The sequence below is a fragment of the Hyperolius riggenbachi genome, chromosome 4 (assembly GCF_040937935.1).
Source record: "Hyperolius riggenbachi isolate aHypRig1 chromosome 4, aHypRig1.pri, whole genome shotgun sequence".
Classification (NCBI taxonomy): domain Eukaryota; kingdom Metazoa; phylum Chordata; class Amphibia; order Anura; family Hyperoliidae; genus Hyperolius; species Hyperolius riggenbachi.
Genome location: NC_090649.1, coordinates 132,366,429 through 132,388,545, shown reverse-complemented (window position 1 = coordinate 132,388,545; position 22,117 = coordinate 132,366,429). Strand labels below are relative to the sequence as shown.

General features: G+C 47.0%; 1 protein-coding gene across 2 annotated transcripts in view; it reads right to left on the bottom strand.

Moving 5' to 3' along the window:
* LOC137571503 (claudin-10-like) overlaps positions 1-22,117 on the bottom strand; it is an 89,708-nt gene that overhangs the window by 15,275 nt on the left and 52,316 nt on the right. The window contains exon 1 of one of the 2 annotated variants that reach the window (XM_068280720.1): positions 20,106-20,409. The exons of the other annotated variant lie outside the window; for it this stretch is intronic. Within the exon in view, the coding sequence (XP_068136821.1) occupies positions 20,106-20,322 (217 nt within the window). The 5' untranslated portion in view covers positions 20,323-20,409. Of the gene's footprint in view, positions 1-20,105; positions 20,410-22,117 lie in introns of those variants that run through there. 2 annotated transcript variants of the gene reach the window in all.

Below are 22,117 nucleotides of genomic sequence, written 5' to 3'. Positions count from 1 at the left end.
TAATACTTATATTACTGCTACTACTACCACTGCTATTACTACGATTATTATTACTATTGCTACCACTACTACTATTTAACTGCTTCATCTGCTACTAATGTTACCACTATGACTACTGAGACTACCACAATAATACCTAAATTACTACTAATACTACTACTGCTACAACCACATTATGACTACACCTACTATAAATATTACTACTACCACCACCGCAACTGCTCCCAGTAGTACTTTTATACTACTACTCTTAGGACTACTACCATTGCTACTAATACTACTGGAATGATAACTGTTACTGCTAAAAAAAACTTCTAGCGCCACCTCTGCTGCTACCGCTACTGCTGTTATTACTGCTACTACCGCAATAATACTACTAGCTCTCTGCTATTACTTCTACTATTTCTACTGAATTGTAGGACTAGTTGCATGGTAGTGTTAGAAGGTTAGGACAATGACAATACAGTATATGCATGTATCTCTATTATCTGCCTCTGAAAATCTTGGTCACCATATACTGAAGACTGCATTTATAAAACAGATCAAGTATTTTCCACTGGCAGGCAGGGTTGCTCAGCAGGACCCCGAATGCAAAGTTTCCCCGAAAAATTCGGGTGTTTTTTAGGTTTGCCACATGCGAACCCGAATGCTGCGATTCCGAGCCGAACCCGAATACGAAGCATGCCGAATGCGCGTGCTGGAATTCGGCCGGATGGAGCTGTGGGTTCGGTTTCGGCTTCGGGATTCGGGGATGACGTGATTGGGCCAATCAGAAGTCCTCCTGCCGAGGGGCTGGCAACCCTAGCAACCAATCAGAGGAGGGGAGCCTGGCCCTCCCCTCCTCTATATAAGGCGGCGGCCATGTTGCGGAGCCACACACTTGTGTGACTGCTGCTGGTACTGAGAGATTCTCCAGTGCTGTGCTGTGTCTGAGCAAGTGCTTTTCACTGCTAAACCTAGCGTTTTGCTTCCTAAACACCTCCTAAACACATTTATTGTTGTCTTATATAGTTAGCTAGTATTTTGATTGTTTTTAGTCAGCTAGTGTATAGTGTATACTGTGCTAGGCTAGTGTTAGTCTGTGAGCAGGCTAGGCCTCCTAGCCTAGGTAGCCTTAGCCTACTACTAGCTTAGGTAGGTTAGGGATTCTAGTTAGTAGTGTACTAGTAGTACTAGTTTAGTTAATTATTACTGCTGTAGTCTGTTACTTTATTAGTTTCAGTACTGTGTTAGTTAGTTACTGACTGTGAGTGACAGGTCACCACCAGCATACATTGTGAGTGACCTGACCTGTGACTGTCTGTCACCTCACCTGCCCGAGCCTATTGATTGATTGCGTCTGACCGTGTGTGACCGTTATTAATTGTCACCGATTGTCTGCCGCACGACTTACTTGTAGCGTAGTACGCTCGGTGTTTCTTAGTTACCTGCGTGCGTGCGTGCGTGCATACTTCTAGTGTCTACTACTATACTACTAGTCTACTAGTCTAGTACCCGTTCACTAATTTTTTTTTCAATTTTACTGTGTGATTTTATTCTCATCTGTAGTGTGTGTAATAAATAAGAGTTACAACACATACAGGCCACCACACCAGCATCCGTTGTGAGTGACCTGTGACTGTCTGTCACCTCACCTGCCCGAGCCTATTGATTGATTGCGTCTGACCGTGTGTGACCGTTATTAATTGTCACCGCTTGTCTGCCGCACGACTTACTTGTAGCGTAGTACGCTAGGTGTTTCTTAGTTACCTGCGTGCGTGCATACTTCTAGTGTCTACTACTATACTACTAGTCTACTAGTCTAGTACCCGTTCACTAATTTTTTTTTCAATTTTACTGTGTGATTTTATTCTCATCTGTAGTGTGTGTAATAAATAAGAGTTACTTACAACACATACATGCCAACACACCAGCATCCGTTGTGAGTGACCTGTGACTGTCTGTCACCTCACCTGCCCGAGCCTATTGATTGATGCGGCGTAGCAGGAAGTGACGTCAGTGGAGCGCACGCTGGCCTGGAACGAGGAAGAGGTGAGTAATCCCCGCCCGTTGCCTCTTACGAATAGCTGCAGCCACAGCACGGACCTTTTTAAAGCTGGAGGGGAGCGGAGGACGGGGGACCCAGGCGAGGGAGGGGGGGTCCGACCCCCCTCCCCGCCGCTATGCCCAATACCCCCTTCCTGCCCGCTATCCCCTCCAGCTCAGGCGGCCCCCCACACACATGGACAGGCGGGTGCCGCCCCCCCAGAAGTGCCGCCTGAGGCAAAAGTTTCACCCCGCCTCATGGGCGGGCCGGCTCTGTGTCTACTACTACTATACTACTAGTCTACTAGTCTAGACTAGTACCCGTTCACTAAATTTTTTTTCAATTTTACTGTGTGATTTTATTATCATCCGTAGTGTGTGTAATAAATAAGAGTTACAACACATACAGGCCACCACACCAGCATCCGTTGTGAGTGACCTGTGACTGTCTGTCACCTCACCTGCCCGAGCCTATTGATTGATTGCGTCTGACCGTGTGTGACCGTTATTAATTGTCACCGATTGTCTGCCGCACGACTTACTTGTAGCGTAGTACGCTAGGTGTTTCTTAGTTACCTGCGTGCGTGCGTGCGTGCATACTTCTAGTGTCTACTACTATACTACTAGTCTACTAGTCTAGTACCTGTTCACTAATTTTTTTTTCAATTTTACTGTGTGATTTTATTATCATCTGTAGTGTGTGTAATAAATAAGAGTTACTTACAACACATACAGGCCACCACACCAGCATCCGTTGTGAGTGACCTGTGACTGTCTGTCACCTCACCTGCCCGAGCCTATTGATTGATTGCATCTGACCGTGTGTGACCGTTATTAATTGTCACCGATTGTCTGCCGCACGACTTACTTGTAGCGTAGTACGCTCGGTGTTTCTTAGCTACCTGCGTGCGTGCATACTACTAGTGTCTACTACTGTACTACTAGTCACCACCAAGTCACCACCAACACAGACTTTATTAAAGTTTACACCCTTTCCCGCCCTCTTCTACTTATTTTTTTTTTTACTGTATTTGTATAGTGCACTATGACTGGCAGAGGTAGAGGTAGAGGGCGAGGCACCACCAGGAGAGGAAGCGCCATTGCAGGAGCCACTGCCAGCAGCAGCAGGTCTGGGACTGGTGCGCTGCCAGCCACTGACCACAGGGAGGAGGGAGCAGAGGCGCAACAGCAGCGTGTTGCACCCATCTTTGAGATGGGTCGTCGCCCACGGCCCATTGGGGAGAGTCAGGTGCAAGCTGTGGTGGAAATGATGGCGGGGCAGGAAGCCACCTTTTCCAGCCAGGCCTCCAGCAGCAGCGAGACTAGTGCCACCAGCACTCCTGTCCGCAGCAGGCCTCCACCAGCGCTTGAGGCCATGGTCACGGTGACCCCATCGACCAGCCTGTCCTCAAAGAGCACGCTCTTCTCCCCTGAGACTGTGACCATGTACAGGGATGTTTTGGAGAAGTATGAGTTGGAGATGATGGGGCCATGCAAGCAGGAGGAGGAGTTACAGGTGCAGAAGTTTGTTGTTGGCGCTGAGGAGGAGGGGCGTGATGCAGGGGATGTTGGGGTAGAGGAGTTGGTTGAGTCGGGCTCACAGGATTTGTTTGGGGTTGATGATGATGACTTGATAGATCCTTCCTATGTGCCACCAGTACCACCAGCACAGTTGGTTGAAGGCAGCTCATCATCGGCGGAGGAAGCGTCTCTGGCGCAGAGGCGCGGCAGCAGCAAGGCGGCCAGCACAGGGCGTGGAAGGCAGGAGCCACAGCCTACTGCTTCAGTCGCTACCACCACTCGCAGCAAACCTCTAACTACAACCAAAAAGGCACAATCCTCCAAGGGCACCCAAAAACCCCAGCCCTCAAGCGCAAAGAGCAGGTTGAAGTCCCCAGTCTGGCGGTACTTCACCAAGTGCCCAGTGGACCCGACCCGTGCAATTTGCAACAGTTGCAATCTCAGTCTCAGCAGAGGTCGCGATATCCACAAATTGAGTACCTCGTGCCTGCAGACCCACTTACAGAGCAGACATTTTGAGGACTTTAATGAGTTGGAGAAGCTTATGCAAAGTGGTGCAGGCATTGGTCAGAGCCAGACAGCCACTGCACAGATTTCAGCAGCAGCAGCAGCAGCCGACCCTCCTGCCCATCCAGCAGCAGCAGCAGCAGCAGGAGCACAGCAGCAACTCACTCCCCCCCCCCCCCCGGGCAGCCAGTCCTCAGTGGCCTCATCAGCTCCCTCCACAGTGGCCTCCTCATCCTCCCGTGCAGGCAAACGCCGCCAGACCCTGCTCAGCGAAGCATTCCCCGGTGTGACCAAGGTGCTGCCTCCCGCCCACAGGCGCATCCAGTTGCTGAACGGGTTGCTTGCCCGGGCCATGTGCTCCCAGCTCCTGCCATATTCCTTTGTGCAGGAGGGGAGTGACATCAGAGCGCTGCTGCAGGTTGGGATCCCGGAGTGGCAAGTCCCCAGCCGCCACTATTTTTCCCGCAGGGCGATCCCAGCACTGCACCGCTCTGCCATGGAGAACGTGGGGCGCGCGCTGGATCACGTTGTCAGTGCGCGGATCCACATAACCATGGATTCCTGGAGCAGCCGGTTTGGGACAGAGCGCTATCTGTCCTTTACAGCCCACTGGGTCAGCCTGGTGGAAAGCCCGAGCGAGGAAGCAGCAGGTCCATCCTCGGGCACAGCAGCACCAGTCGCCCACTACGTGGTGCCACCGCGCGGGGTCAGGGGAGAAGCAGCAGCTCCCACCGCCAAGCGATCCCGTCTCTCCAGCAGCGTGAAGGCCCTCCACTGCCAAGCGCTGCTTGAGATGAAAAGCCTGGGGAAACACTCCTTGACGGCAAGTAACGTGCTCCGGTACCTCAGGGAGCAGGAGAGGACGTGGCTGACCTCCAGAGGCCTCACTGTGGGATTGGTGGTGTCCGACAATGCCGCCAACCTGCTGTCTGCCATCAGCAGTGGAGACTTGCTCCATGTCCCTTGCTTGGCCCACGTCATGAACCTGGGGGTGCAAAAGTTCATGCGCACCTACCTGGGGATGGAGGAGCTGTTAGAAGCGGCGCGGAAAATTGTGCGCACTTTCCGCCGCTCAGCAGCTGCCGCAGCAAAACTGGCAGACATCCAGCAGCAGGAGGGCCTGCCACGACACCGCCTTATCATAGATGTGCCAACTCGCTGGAACTCCACTCTGCCGATGTTGGAGCGGCTGGTTGAGCAGAGGAGGGCTGTCAACCGGTACATCTATGATGCCACTGGCACCGGCAGCAGAAGCAGCACCACACTCCAGCTACTCACCAACGCGCAATGGGGGCAGATGCAGCAGGTCTGCTTGGTGTTGGCTCCCTTCCTGCAGGGAACCAACCTGGTGAGTGAACAACGGGCATCCCTCTGCCAGTGGGTGCCCTTTGTTTGTCTGCTGGACAGGGCACTTGGCGATTTGGTGGATTTGGGAGAGGAGGCCCTGAAGCAGCTGGAACAGCAGCCGCCTGTGCAGTCCACTGCTCCACAGGTATTTGAGTCCCTGGAGGAGGAGGAGGAGTTGGAGGTGCTGGACGTTGCTGCTGGGGGGGAACATCGGAGCGCAGCAGCAGTGGTGCGAGGGTGGAGAGAGGAGGAAGAGTCTCAGGGGCAAGAGGAGGAGGAGGACGCTGACCCTGATGTCTCTGTTAGACGGTCCACCCTGTTCCCCATGGCAGCGCACATGCTGCGCTGCCTGTGCACAGACCCCAGGGTCAAGCGGATGCAAGCGAGGGAGGACGCCTGCATCAGCATGATCCTGGACCCACGGCTGAGGGGGAGGTGGGATCAGTTTCTGCCTGCCAGAGACCGTGAGCAGCGAGCAAGGGAGTTGCAGGAGATCCTTGTTCGGCGACTGGAGGAAGCCTTCCCCCCGCCTTCCACTCCCTCTGTCCCTGTCCAGCAGCCAGCAGCACAGCAGCAGGTGCCTGCGGCCAGCAGCAGCATAAGGCGCCCAGGAGACCTTCTGTCATTGACGCAGGCGTTCTACATGAAGGTACAGCAGCCGAGAGAGGAGGTGCGGGCAGCAGCCACCTTCGGTGAGAGTCACAGCCAGCGCATGATCCGGATGGTGGCCGACTACATGGGGTCCTTCAGTGGGCTTGACACCGGCAGCGAAGAGCCTGTGGACCCCATGGAGTACTGGGTGGAGCGCTTGCACATCTGGAGGGAGCTTGCGCAGTACGCCCTGGAGGTATTGTCTTGCCCCCCTTCCAGCGTGCTGTCTGAGAAGTGCTTCAGTGCGGCCGGTGGTGTGGTCACCGAGAAGCGCTCTCGTCTGTCCACAGAGGGCGTGGACAGACTGACATTTTTGAAGATTAACCAGGCCTGGATAGAAGGCACGTTCCTGGCACCTGTTGTCGGCGAAAGGAGGACATGAGGTGCCTGCCTGGGAATTACAATACATCGCCTGCTGCCTGCCATACGTGACGACTCCTCCTCCTCCTCCTGCTGGCCTGCTGCATTGATTTACCTATGAATTTATTTATATATTTATTTATTTATTGTATTTCTACCGGACTCCTGCTGCTGCTGCTGCTGCAGGCCTGCTGCATTGATTTACCTATGAATTTATTTATGTATTTATTTATTTATTGTATTTCTACCGGACTCCTGCTGCTGCTGCAGGCCTGCTGCATTGATTTACCTATGAATTTATTTATGTATTTATTTATTTATTGTATTTCTACCGGACTCCTGCTGCTGCTGCAGGCCTGCTGCATTGATTTACCTATGAATTTATTTATGTATTTATTTATTTATTGTATTTCTACCGGACTCCTCCTCCTCCTGCCGGCCTGCTGCATTGATTTACCTATGAATTTATTTATGTATTTATGTATTTATTGTATTTCTACCGGACTTCTGCTGCTGCTGCAGGCCTGCTGCATCGATTTACCTATGAATTTATTTATGTATTTATTTATTTATTGTATTTCTACCGGACTCCTCCTCCTCCTGCTGGCCTGCTGCATTGATTTACCTATGAATTTATTTATGTATTTATTTATTTATTGTATTTCTACCGGACTCCTGCTGCTGCTGGCCTGCTGCATTGATTTACCTATGAATTTATTTATGTATTTATTTATTTATTGTATTTCTACCGGACTCCTCCTCCTCCTGCTGGCCTGCTGCATTGATTTACCTATGAATTTATTTATGTATTTATTGTATTTCTAAAGCGGCAACATATTACACTGCGCTCATTTTCATCCTGCTGCTGTCAGTGGTCCCACCACCAGGGTCCACACTATGCATTGCCTGCTGTCAGTGCCACACGTCACTCCTCCTCCTGCTGCTGTTGTATTTATCCTGCTGCTGTCAGTGGTCCCACCACCAGGGTCCACACTATGCATTGCCTGCTGTCAGTGCCACATGTCACTCCTCCTCCTGCTGCTGTTGTATTTATCCTGCTGCTGTCAGAGGTCCCACCGCCAGGGTCCACACTATGCATTGCCTGCTGTCAGTGCCACACGTCACTCCACCTCCTCCTGCTGCTGTTGTATTTATCCTGCTGCTGTCAGTGGTCCCACCACCAGGGTCCACACTATGCATTGCCTGCTGTCAGTGCCACACGTCACTCCTCCTCCTGCTGCTGTTGTGTTTATCCTGCTGCTGTCAGTGGTCCCACCACCAGGGTCCACACTATGCATTGCCTGCTGTCAGTGCCACATGTCACTCCACCTCCTCCTGCTGCTGTTGTATTTATCCTGCTGCTGTCAGTGGTCCCACCACCAGGGTCCACACTATGCATTGCCTGCTGTCAGTGCCACACGTCACTCCTCCTCCTGCTGCTGTTGTATTTATCCTGCTGCTGTCAGTGGTCCCACCACCAGGGTCCACACTATGCATTGCCTGCTGTCAGTGCCACATGTCACTCCTCCTCCTGCTGCTGTTGTATTTATCCTGCTGCTGTCAGAGGTCCCACCGCCAGGGTCCACACTATGCATTGCCTGCTGCCAGTGCCACACGTCACTCCACCTCCTCCTGCTGCTGTTGTATTTATCCTGCTGCTGTCAGTGGTCCCACCACCAGGGTCCACACTATGCATTGCCTGCTGTCAGTGCCACACGTCACTCCTCCTCCTGCTGCTGTTGTATTTATCCTGCTGCTGTCAGTGGTCCCACCACCAGGGTCCACACTATGCATTGCCTGCTGTCAGTGCCACATGTCACTCCACCTCCTCCTACTGCTGCTGTTGTATTTATCCTGCTGCTGTCAGTGGTCCCACCACCAGAGTCCACACTATGCATTGCCTGCTGTCAGTGCCACACGTCACTCCTCCTCCTGCTGCTGTTGTATTTATCCTGCTGCAGTCAGTGGTCCCACCAGCAGGGTCCACACTATGCATTGCCTGCTGTCAGTGCCACACGTCACTCCACCTCCTCCTACTGCTGCTGTTGTATTTATCCTGCTGCTGTCAGTGGTCCCACCGCCAGGGTCCACACAATGCATTGCCTGCTGCCAGTGCCACACGTCACGTTTTCAGTTTTGTTTTTTTAAGTACACCTATTTCAATGTGAATTCACTTTAAAAAAAACACACAAAAAAAACCCGAATTCACAAATACGAATTTTTAACGAATTTTCAGGCGTAACCTCGAACTGAATATGAACTCGAATCGAATTTCGTGGTCGAAGGCGAATTCGAATTCGAATGTCATGCGGACCCGAATTCGAATGTACCCGAACCGAATTTTGGTACATCTGAGCATGCCTGCTGGCAGGTAAGCTATTCTGAGAAGCAGAGATAAGAAGTATTGTATGTGCCCTACAGTGGTGAAAACAAACACTATACATGTCCTAGAGTGATGAAAAGTGCACCATCTCTGGCCAAAAGTGGAGTAGAGAAGCACCTGTTCTACCCTAAAGTGGTGTAAAGAATCTCCACTGAAATACAGTGAAGATTAATTAGTATTAGTTGTGAGCAAATATGTAAGGAGAAGCCCCGTTGACATGCACTGAAGTGACCAAGCTGTACAGATAAATGTCAAAAGTGCTTGAGAGATTTCCCCCCACTCTCCACTTTTTCTTAGGTATTCTGGTATTCTGTCAGTGTAGCATAGAATATATCCCCATTTTATGGATAGCCAGGTGTTCATATTATTAAAAACTTGTCAAACACAAGAGAAGCAAATGCTCACTTCCGGACAGCTTTTTCTATTTAAATTAGTCTGCAGACAGCCTGTCAGCCAATAAAAAGGTGCAAATACCGTACTTGCACCTTTGTCTGCAGTACCAAATCTAGCAAGAGCTGAAACAACAGGAGAGAGAGCTCGGTCACACATAATCATTGATTATGTGACCAGCAGGGGGCACCGTGTGCATGTATCCCTCTCACGCCCCTTTCCCTACTACTGACCTGGATACTAGGAGCTGAAAAACTAAGGATTAAAATCACAAACACTGGTGCACATGACAGGTGGGGCCCCAGGGTCTGCCACTAACCGGAACCCCCACACAACAGCAACACCAAAGGGGCAGCACAGGTGGACCCCAGTGATCACAACACCAGGGAAATCTGCCAAACTACCCCTCAACTGAATAACAAACACAAGAGAAGCAAATGCTCATGCCCAGACAGCGCTTTGCTATTTAAATTGGTCCTCAGACAGCCTGTCAGCCAATAAAATGGTGCAAATACTTATACCTGGTGTCTGCAGTACCAAATCTAGCAAGAGCTTAAAGAGAACCTGTACTGAGTAAAAATATTTAAAATAAACACATGAGGTAACTTCAAATGAACATTGCATAGTTACCTTGCCATCAGTTCCTCTCAGAAGCTCACCAGTTTCTTCTGACAAGAATCCCTTCCAGTTCTGACAATATTTTGTCAGATCTGAAATATATCAGTTGCAGTCAGTAAAATATCAGTTGCTGTCAGTTATAGCTGAGAGGTCAACTGATGTACCAGGTAATGTCCATGTTTCCCTATGGCTCAAGTGGGCGATATTGCAGTTCAACTGTGTGCTGACCAGAAAGCTGTTATGGGTAATGGCCATTTTCAAAATGGAGGATGGAAAATTCCCTTGATCACAGTGAACAAACAGGCCGCGGGACAGAAGAAAGAGACCGAGGAGTAGACTACATGGGAGGCAATTATGACTTGTGTATGCTTATTTTGTCTTTTAATTTTCAGTTCAGGTTTTCTTTAAAGGGAACCTAAAGTGAGAAGGATAGGGACTTTTCCTTTTAAACAATTCCAGTTGCCTGGCAGTCCTGCTGATCTCTAAGGCTGTAGTAGTGGCCAAATCACACACCTGAAACAAGCATGCAGCTAATCCAGTCTGACTTCAGTCACAGCACCTGATCTCCATGCTTGTTGAGGGGCAGCGGCTAAAAGTATTAGAGACAGGATCAGCAGGAGAGTCAGGCAACTGGTATTACTTTAAAAGGAAAAATCCATATCCTTCTCAGTTTAGGTTCCCTTTAAGCAATCCGGCCATAGACAGGAGAGAGAGCTCAGTCACACATAATCATAGATTATGTGACCAGCAGGGGGCACCGCCTGCAGGTATTCCTCACACGCCCCCATTATTAAGAACGTATTGATATTTACAATAGTAGCAATACTGTACATAAGGGGTAAAAACAAAGAACCATACTAGTAGGCATGCTCAGGAGGAGTTGAAGCTACTAGCAGGAGAGACCAGTGCTGCTACCAGGTGACAACATTCATATAACTTTCTGTCTATAGCATTACCTCTGCCTCTTCACTAACAGTGCTTATGCCGAGAAAGCCTGCTGTTACCCAGATTCTTAGCTCTGTTTGCATGACACACAAGATGATGGCAGACACAGTTTGTGTGACCTTTAAACCTCAGTTCGGCTCAGTATTTTGTAGGTATCAATCATTGCATTATGGGCAGGGCCGGTTTAAGCAACAATGGGGTCCCAGGGCAAAATAAACCTGCCCCCCCCCCCCCCAACAGATACCCGGAACAAAAATCGGCATTAAGGGACCTTTTTTGCAGCTAGTATAGTCAGGGTGTGAAGCCCCAATCGGTCGGAGCTCCACATTCTGGCTATCCCAGCCTGCATGGGGGACAAGGGGTTAAAAAGTTTCAGGAGGGGGGACCGCACATAATTTAAAAAAAAAAATTCCCACACTCTAAACATAAAAAAAAAAAGGGAAAATAGGAAAAAATGCCAGGGATCTTCATACAGCCATATTGCGGCTGTATAGCGATCCCTGGCCAAAGCGCTGCAGCTGCGTATGGACCTTCTGGAAACCGCGTCAGGAAATGTATTGCTCTTTCTTTTGATGCATGTAAAATTACACTACCATTAGGTTTGCTACTAAAAGTGACATTTACCGCATTTAAAAGTATGCTTTTTTCCTTCGAAATTTAAAATCGATTTTCTCAAAAACTATAAGGTCTTTTTACAGTAAGAGTGATTAAGATGTGGAATGCATTGCCACAGGAAGTCGTTATGGAAAACTCTATACCTGCATTTAAAGGGGGCTTAGATGCTTTCCTTGCGTTGAAAGACATCCATGGCTACAATTACTAGGTAATGCCTAATGATGTTGATCCAAGGAATTTTTCCCTTTAGGGGCTAATTGGACCATGCCTTGTAAGGGTTTTTTCGCCTTCCTCTGGATCAACAGGGATATGTGAGGAAGCAGGCTGGTGTTGTACTTTATACTGGTTGAACTCGATGGACGTATGTCTTTTTTCAACCAAAATAACTATGTAACTATAAGGTCGATTTGAAAATTTTTTTTTTCCTCTTGTAGCCACTGGGGGCCCCTACAAGCTCTGGGGCCCTGGGGCATTTGCCCCCTTTGCCTCTATGGTAGCGCCGGCCCTGATTATGGGAAGCAAATAAGAAGTTGAAGATTGGTGCATTCAGTTCATGTAAACCAATATTTTATTAAATTAATGTTTAAAAAAATTGCCTGAATTTCAACTGTAAATATCACACTTCAAAAGAATAAATCATTTTATCCTGTCAAGAACCAGTGACACCTTAACCTTAACCTTCTTTTTAGGAATTTTTATCTGTATCTTGTTTTTTCCCACACCAATTAGGCTTTCTTTAGGAGGTACTTTTTGCTAAGAATTATTTAACTCTATATGCATTTCAATGGGAATAATAAAAAAAAATGTAAAAATTCATTATTTCTCAGTTTTTAGCCATTATAATTTTAAAATAAAACGTGCTACTGTGGATAAAACCCACACATTTTATTTGCTCATTTCTCCCAGCTATTGCAATGTTTAAATTATGTCCCTTGTACAATATAGGGCAACAATATTTTATTTGGAAATAGATTTTACTGTCAAATTTAAAGTGAAAGTGAATTTCTGCCATTCACAAAAATTTCACCATTAGAAAAGGGCCTCAATAAAGCCTCCATAATAATTGTAAAGATGTTACCCTTTCTGACCAAATTCCTGACAAATTCTTTGTGTGGCCTGCCCTGCCTACTTGATGTCTGGGCTTCCGTACTCACATATGTCTGGTTTTCAGCGGACCTGAACTCAGAACATCCTCTCTGCCCGTTTGCAGAGCTCCGTGATTAGCCTGCTAGCCGCCGATCGCAGCTAGCAGGCTGTTTGTAGATGAAAAGGGAAAGAAATCCCCTTTGTTTACATCCGTACAGCGCTGCAGTCTCCATCAGCGCTGTACGAGATCGGCGATCCCCGGCCTCTGATTGGCTGGGGATCGCCGTCCTCTCATAGGCTGATGCCTATGTGAGGCGGAACAGGACGGATCGCCGTCCTGTTCAAATGCAGTGAACGGATGGGAGGAAGGGTGAAACAACCTGATACAGGCTGAAAAAATAAAAATAAAACTACTGCCACAGCGATCGGACACCTCAGGCGGCATGTCCCCTTAGGGACAAAGCAAGGCGGTGAGTCCGATCGCTGGGCTCCATAGCTGGGCTGTGCAGGAGGCTGAAAAGCCTGCACAGCCCAGTGGTCGGTAGGGGGGTTTAACACTGCGGTCCTCAAGTGGTTAAAGAAAAACATGTATTTGTTACAGCTGACAGAAATCCTAAAATAAATCTGCAGGTTTTCTACTTCCTGATTCATGGAAGCAGACATGTTGTTAACATCCTGTGCTTTCAAATGAGCTCACAAATGAGGGGGAATTAGGTAGGCTAAACTCTCTAAATACATACAGGGTGCATTTCTGTTATGTTTTCCTTCTGTCCTGTGCAAGAGTTCAGGTCCACTTTAAATTGGTCCTAAATGAACTGACTACTCCTGTGGCAAAATCTGTTTGCAAAAACCTTTGACTATAAATATAGTTTTAGGAAGTGGGGTAGGGAAATAAATGCCACCAACACTGATGCCAGAGGTATGGAGAAACCGTGGTGGTGCTTTGGGAGAGATGCCACTTCTACAACTAAAGACCCGTACACACAGGCTGACGGATGTTGCCTGTCGGGGATTGGGACTCGGGCAACATCGCTGGGCCATACAATACAGATGCGTGTCAGCTGTACAACTGATGACACGTTCTGTTGCTATTCGGGGAGGCGGATGGACGATGGGAGTGTGCACACGTGACGTCACGTGTCGGGTGGGGCAAGCAGCGCAGACAAAACAATCGGCTATTGCTTGGCTAAGTTGACTTGCTGGGCCAGTTGTTAGCCAAGTGGCGGCCCTTCATTGGGGACTGCTGTACACACACACCAGATTATTGGCTGAGATGGTCGTTATGGGCTGTCTCAGTCTTGCGTGTGTACACAGCTTAAGTGTGTGCATGTTTGGAGCATCTCACCACTTGCATGAAAATACTAATTCTTTAATCACTCAGATACCAAAGCATGGTGTGTAATGTATTGCTGTCTCTCACTGCTGGGATTGTTCGTTGTTGCATCTTTTTGTAAAGCTAACGGAAGTAGGAGCAGGATGGGATATGCGCAGAGCAGGTAGATAGGAGATTAGTGGTTACATACAGATGCTGAGCTTGTTGCAAGGAAAGGTGTGCAGGCATGGGAGCATGTCACCCAAATACAGGCCGGTTCTAAACGTTTTGCTGCCTGAGGCAAATTTGTGAGGATGCGCTCTCCCCCCCCCCCCCCCCCCCAGCGAATTGGAATGATCGCACAGCACCTGACAATTTTCACCGCACATTATAGCTGCAGTGAACCCCCTTCCCCCCCCCCCCCTCAAAAGAAAAACACCCTCAGTCTAGGTAGGTAGCCAAGTGTTGGTGCCCCCCAGTATTGGTAGCTATGTACAGCTACCCCCAGTATCGGTTATTCAGGTTACAGTTGCCCCTAGTATAGGTTGAAAACACACGCTTGGTTCACACGATGGCCAGGGGCTAGTATAGGTTGGCCAGGCACTCTCTTCACTTCCTGTTTCTGCCTGGTGCTGCCCCCAGACTTCTGCCGCCTGAGGAAGTCGCCTCTTTTGGCATTATGGGCCTGACCAAATAAAATAATTGAATAGGGCAGATTCTCTATGCCTCTCCTGCTGCAAGGAACGATATAGTAGTACTAATCACAGGTCTCCTCACAAGAAATATTTATATCACCATCAGTATGTTTGGGAGACATGCCATCCAACACAGCGTCATACAGGTTCTCTGTCTGTGACCACTGCCATACTGATGAGAATATCTGTGTAGTATATAAGCTCATGATGTAGTGATGATAAAACGTACTTTGCTGAAGGGGATGACTGTACAGTATGTCACCATGTCTACTTGCTGAATCTTGTATGCAGGGATGTATCTGACACACTATCGGAGACTAAAGGCTGTAAGACATCACAGGGACATTGTAAAAGCTGGAATATACAGTCCTGGGTTCTACAGGCTGCCTGGAAAATCATTTCATTAAAGTGGACCTGAACTCTTGCACAGAACACAAGGAAAACATAACAGAAATGCACCCTGTATGTATTTAAAGGACTTCTGAGGTCAAAACGAAGAAAGTTACACTTTACCCTTTTCTTAGCAGAATCCACGGAGGACGCCCTGCGCTCTGTTCCGCCGTCAGTGTAGGCCTTTTCGTTCCCCCAGGGCTTGCCCCGACCCCACCGAACGGGTCGCATCGATGCCACCCCTAAGATGGCCGCCGCATTGATCCGCAGCTGCGCAGTACGCTTTGCTGCGATTGCGACTGCGCAGACTTTAGCCCGCCGCACGCTTCAGGAGGATGCCGGGACCCATACGCGGCTGGAGGCGGGCTAAAGGCTGCGCAGTCGCAATCGCGGCAAAGCGTAATGCGCAGCCGCGGAGCAAGGCGGCGGCCATCTTATGGGTGGCATCGATGCGACCCGTTCGGTGGGGTCGGGGCAAGCCCTGGGGGAACGAAAAGGCCTACACTGACGGCGCACCAGAGCGGAGGACGCGCAGGGCGTCCTACGTGGATTCTGCTAAGAAAAAGGTAAAGTGTAATTTTCTTCGTTTTGGCCTCGGAAGTCCTTTAAAGAGTTTAGCCTGTGTAATTCCCTCTCATTTGTGTCTAATCACTAGTTGTAATTTGATCCCTCCACTGTGTCACATGACTGCCTATGGGCTTGATTCACAAAAGGGTGCTAACTTAGTTAGCATGCCTAAAAGCCCCTTAGCACGCCTAAAGCCCTTTAGGATGTGCAAAGCTGCGCACAAAGTTTAAGCGCTGCACGGTGCGCGCGAAACGTCGCACCAGGTGCGATCAAAACGTTGCACTGGGTGCCCCCCAACCGTCGCAACAGGTGCGCAGAAATGGTGCATGGTGCGCTGTTTCGGCCGCACCCGGTGCAACGTTTTAGGCGCAATGCTAAACTTTGCGCGCGGTCAATAAAAGCTTTTAGGCGTGCTAACTGAGTTAGCACCCTTTTGTGAATCGAGCCCTATGGCAGATAGGCAGATAAGTGTAATTGGAAAAATTGGGAGACCCAAAAACCATATCCTCAATGGTGTGCCAGAACACCAATAATATAACCATATAAGTACAAGGATATATAGTAAAAAAAATTTTTGAACTATGCAATTGTTTAAAAATTGTTTAAAATTGTTTAAAAATTTTAACATATGTTTTTGGTACTTGATAATGGGATGTTGTTTGCAAAGATGAATTCGCTTGAAGATTTGTGAACTCTGCTTTTACAAAATAACTTTTTGATACATTAAAATTTAAGATCATCTTGAAACTTTTTTGTCTCTTCAAAAATATGTTTTTACTATATATCCTTGTACTTATATAGATAAGCAGATAAGCCCATTTGAAAGTACAGGTTGTAAACAATATGTCTGCTTCCATGAATCAAGAAGTAGAAACCGCGCAGATTTATTTTAGTATTTGTATCAACAAATACATGTTTTTTGTTTAAAGGTTATTATGCTGTTGTGTATCTTTTAGGGCAGAGAGAAGGTCTGAGTTCAGGTCCACTTTAATACAAAGGGGTGCAGTATTGTGCCCTGTACACAAGAGGGCTACCCAGGCCTTTTCCTGTGTGGTCTGTGCCTAGAAATGGTCCAGAACATCATAACACCACCAGATCTCAACAATTTTTAGGGAATCTGTGCTTTGCATATAATGGCTGCCGTATGTATTTCCTTTTAAACAATACCAGTTGCCTGGCTGTCCTGCTGATCTCCTGCATCAGTAGTGTTTGAATCACACACCTGAAACAAGCATTCAGTTAAAGGGACCCTGAGCAGAGGTTAAACTGAAAATCGGCACTTACCTAGGCCTTCCCCCAGCCCCCCCCCCCCCCCCCCATAGCCCGCAAGGTCCTTCTGTGCACTCAGCTCGATCATGTGCGCGTCAACATAAGCCTCCTGTTTCAAAAGACTGAACTGCGCATGTGCAGGGGGCTTACGGTAACGGGCACATGATCAAGCTGGGTGCTTCTGGCAGGGCCCTACTCTCTAGTGTTTCCAGCGTGATTATGCAATCTTACTGTCTGTCACCCCTCTTGTGGACTAGAACAGTCTCTATTTTGACCAATGGAAAACAAAAGTTTGCTTTCTTAAAACAGAAAGTATTTGCGATAATTCAGGTTGGAGTGAGCTCCGAGATGTCTCCCAGTGCATCACTTGGGTATGCTTCACTGTCTGGCGCACAAAGATGCCGCATGACTGAATGGCTGCTGCTGTGAGTTCTCCTCCGGGCATGATTGGGGGAATCAATACCTAGATTCAATGTAATGTTTTTCAACCGTCTATATGCCGTATTCGAGGCGTCCCGAATACAGCAAATAGACTGCAGTGGCACTTTTATTTGGCCTGAAGAAGTGGGCTTGGTCCCACGAAACGCATTGCCCATGCTTATTTTTCATTAAAACTCTCAACCTGAAGTGAGTTGTCACCTGTGAGGTAAACCACCTTATCTTTTTTATTTTTATTGATTTTAGAGTATTTTATATACTGTACATTGGATGCCTCTTTACCTTCTCCTGTGCCCTACTCCCCCCGCTTCTTAGTGAGGGGAGTCTTACGCATCTAACCCAGGGTGGAATTCCACCACCTATGGAATCTAAGGTGCGTAGGATTTTTTGCTAAGAGAGCGACCGTATCCAGGATTGCTGGTATACCTGAGTGGAGTCAGGTTTAAGACACTCCACCTGCCTGAAGTGGTCGGTTGCCCCTTGTGCAACCCACCTTTGTGAGTATTCTTATATCTTATTTATCTTTTTTAATACTCATCACATGTGACATACTGCACCATTTGGGCTCCCGTTGTCCTTGTGTTTTTTTCTTCCAGTATCTCACACTCTGCAGTACCAGTTCAGCCCCCAGCCTCTCTACCCCCTCCCCAAGTTCTCTGTACTGTAGTGATGCTGGAGAGGTCTGCAGAGCCAGTTCTGTTCGATCAGAGATGGACAGAGTGGGTGTAATAAGCGGAGGCTGGCAGCACACTCATCTGTCATTTTTCTGTATGAGTTTTCTGCACACCATGGGCTTGATTCACTGAACCGCGATAACTCAAATATCACACCTTATTAAAGATATCACACCTTATCAAAGTTAACACGCCTTATCAGAGTAGCATAGCGAGCACTATGAATCCTTGAGTTATTACGGTTTAGTGAATCAAGGCCCATGTGTGACTGTATGTGTGAAAACATGCATGTTTTATCCCAGAAGCTACTGTAATTGATAGAGAAAATGTGTGCAGTGCTTCACTGCTGCAATGCTGTTTTTATCTGCATGGGGAAAACACATTCAAGTGTGCACTGGCCAATTGAATAACACTGGTTCTCAGTTTACCTGTGCAGAAAACAAGGGGGGCACATCCTAAATTTTGCAGGAGTCACATGCACGCATGGTATTTAGCAAACGTCTAGCCTGCTGGCTGATAACGTAGCATGACACAATAGCAACTGTTCTTCCTCTTATGCCTGGTACACACCATGCAATTTCCTGTCAGATTGAGGGGTCAAATCGATAATTCACGACAGGTCCGATCTAATTTACAATTTTTTTGCAAGGCCTGGCTTGAATTTCTGTTTGTTTGATTCTTGAGTTCAAGAACTTGTTCAGGAGGCTCGCTGTGCTGCATGACACCCAGGAGACTGGAGCGGTATCTGTTATTCACTCACGAGTTCACTAATCATGCAGCACTGTCCTAAAGTTTAATTAGGGACAAAAACAAAAGTAGTTGCTCCCTACGTTCATCCTCTGCCCACACCTCTCACCATGCAAGCCTGCCTGATACTCTCCTTCCTTGCTCCTCTGCCCCCAGTCATCCGCACTTCTAATTCCATACTTTCCCTCCATTTCTTTAGCACTGACAATAAAAGTTGGTGTGGAAGATTTGTACTACTGCTCCACCCCCCACAGCGACGAAGAGTAGCTCTTGATGTAGGCCAGTAAAAATGGTCTTGGTAAAACACTGAACAGGTTAGTTATTAAACATTTAACCTAGTTGTATACGCCTCACTGGGAACGTCATGTGACTCACTGCTGACGCCTTACAGTTAGTGTAAGAGTAAACGGCCACATGTCCTTTTCGCGCCTCCAGTTCTCCATACATACACTGAACATCAAAAGAGGGCAAAAGCCATTAACGGTATATTTCTGATCTGATTTTTGAGAGGAACCAATTAACCCCCATACAAACACAGTGAGAACATACAAACTCCATGCAGATACTGTCCTGACCCAGATTTGAACCAGGGACTCTGCTGAAGGTGGCAGTGCTGTTCAGACTGCCACCATGCCACTCACCTCCAATGACTTTCGCCATCAAAGAGCCCAGCTAATAGACACTCATAATGCAAGTGTTATCTTTAGGTGTGGAGGGATATTTTGCTGATCCCTAATTGTTAGATGTCCTCAATCAATAACTGAAAGTAATATTTTGCATCAAAGACAATTATAAACAAATATTTAATTCATGCTAATAATAAACAGTTCTGACATATCTTAATTTCGGAACAAAACAACTTTAACCAAAATACAAAAAGGGCGACCTGTCTATTGTAACTAATCAAGCCTTACTTTTTATTTTCAAACTTGAGGAGACAAGAATGGAAATGGGGATCCCGTTGGTTGCTGTGGGCAATAAGCCTGGTACACACAGCCAATTTTAATTGGCCAATGATTGCCAATTTTACCACCTCCATGTGGAATGACAGCTTACCTACACAATCTGTTCATAGCATTCAAATACTGTTGTCCCTAATACTACATGGAGATGGCAAGATTGTCCAATCAAAACTGGATGTGTGTACGCACCCTTACAGGCCCATAGGCCCTTTTGTTAGGCCTAATTTACAATGATACTTTCCAGACATTCTTTAAAACACTCTCATATCAAATCCCTATCCCTAACAATTTGTCAGAAAAGCTACTTTTGATGGCACTAAAGTAAATATGTCCGAAAACCATTTACTGGCACAAGAGTGTGAAAACGTACAAATATGCACAAATATGATCAATTTGGGCTACCGCCACATGTCCAGTCATCCACAACAGGCTACAGTAAAATGTCTAGGTAATTGCATACAAATCCAGTGTTTAAAAATGGGGGCCTAAACTGGGCCTCAAAGAATCTAAGAATAGAGAAAAAGAACATGAAGAGATAAAAGAGGGTATAGAAAGCTTAGCAAAGACAAGCATTGTTCCCTCCAGGCAGGGATAAGGACTCACAGGGCAGGGCCAGCAGTGAATCGAAGGCCTTGCAGTTGGTGATCCCTGTGCTGGCTGTGGCACAGCTCTTCCACAGGTTCTCATAGACGCTGCTTGAGGTAATGACACTCCCGCTCATCGAGGACGTTTTCCACCTCTCACTTCCTAAGGCAACTCCACAAATCAAGCTCCCGGCCAGCCCCATTAAAAATCCCACCAGTTCCAAGGCTGTGGACATCGTAGCAAAAAGTTAGTATAGTCCAGAAAATGGGAAATATAGAATTTAGCCAATAGGTACGTTACGGTCTTCCCAAATGAAAGAAACGACTTCCCATCACGGATTTCCCGGTTAGATAAAGCTGCTGCACCTTTGCTCTTTGCTCTGACACTACATTGTGTGATAAGGAGTGACTTGCTGATCATTAATACGACATATATTCTCACACATGCTCAATAACGGCTCCTCCTGAGCGCCTCTCCCAGTGTTGGGTTTATTGCTCTGCATGGTGATAGCTGGGAAGTTGTGTCATCATTACAGTCTGAGCTGTGCTAAGCTATTTATCTTCAGACTGGATTGCACATAATATCATTAACATTCTCTTTTAACAAAGGCCTTCCAAGCACAGGACTACATGGCTCTTTTTAGCCTGATCGATGGCTGTTGCTACCCAACACCAGGTACTTGGCATGAAGCAGACAGGAATCAACTATGCCTTGGTGATAGAGGTAATCATTGACCAGTGCTCATTTGCCTGTAGCTTTAGGGGCTTCAAGCCACAATTTTCATGTGATGGGTATCATATAGTGATTGCAAAATCATATTACACAACCCATTCTCTAGACCTATACTTTAACACAGTGGCCCATATGCAATTCACTTTTTCTCCTGAGTTCTCTCCTAGGAGATAATTTTTCATCTTTGATTTAAAATAACTTTTTAGTAGTTTATAATGGAGAAAATACCAAAAAGTAGGTGAAAAAATGCTGTGAAAATTATTTTGAGTATTTGCTTGCTGGTGGTTTAAAAGGCATTTTATTAACTACAAGTTGTAAAAATATCCTCTGGGAGAAACCTCAGGTGAAAAAGTGAATTGCATATGGGCCAGTATGTCAACTAGGAGTTGCAGGAGAAGCAAGATGGAAATATAGCTTTGTGCTCACATACCTCTGGCGCATTAAAGCCATATTAAATAAAAACATACACATACAGTGCTGACCATAATTGTTCATTCCCCTTGGCAAATTATGACTTTTATTCAACCAGCAAGTAATTTTTTTAAATCACATAGGTGTCTCCCAAAAGATAATAAGAAGATGTACAAGAAGCATTATTGTGGGGAAAAAAAAACATTTCTCAGCTTTTATGTACATTTGAGCAAAAAGTGTCCAGTCCAAACTTATTCATACCCTTCTCAATAATCAATAGAAAAGCCTTTATTGGCTATTACAGCAATCAAACACTTCCTATAATTGCAGACCAGCTTTTTGCATGTTTGCCCATTTATCTTTAGCAATGAGCTCCAAATCTTACAGGTTGGAGGGTCTTCTTGCCATCACCCTAATCTTTAGTTTCCTACACAGATTCTCAATTGGATTCGTCAGGACTCTGGCTGGGCCACTCCAAAATGTTAATGTTGTTGCCTGCTAACCATTTCTTCACTACTTTTGCTATGTGTTTTGTGTCATTGTAATTCTGAAATGTCCACTGGTGCCCAAGGCCAAGTATCTCTGCAGACTGCCTGATGTTGTCATTGAGAATCTTCATGTATTGATCTTTTTACATGGTGCTGTTTACTGCGATTAGGTTCCCTTGTCCATTGGCTGGAAAATACCCCAAAGCATTAGGTTCCCATCATCATGTTTGACAGTGGGGGTGGTGTTCTTTGGGTTAAAGGCTTCTCCTTTTTTACGCCAAATGAAGGAAACATCACTGTGACCTAACAATTTATTTTTTTGTTTCATCTGACCATAACACAGAAGACCAGAAGTCTTCTTCTTTGTCCAGATGAGCATTTGCAAAGGCCAAGTGAGCT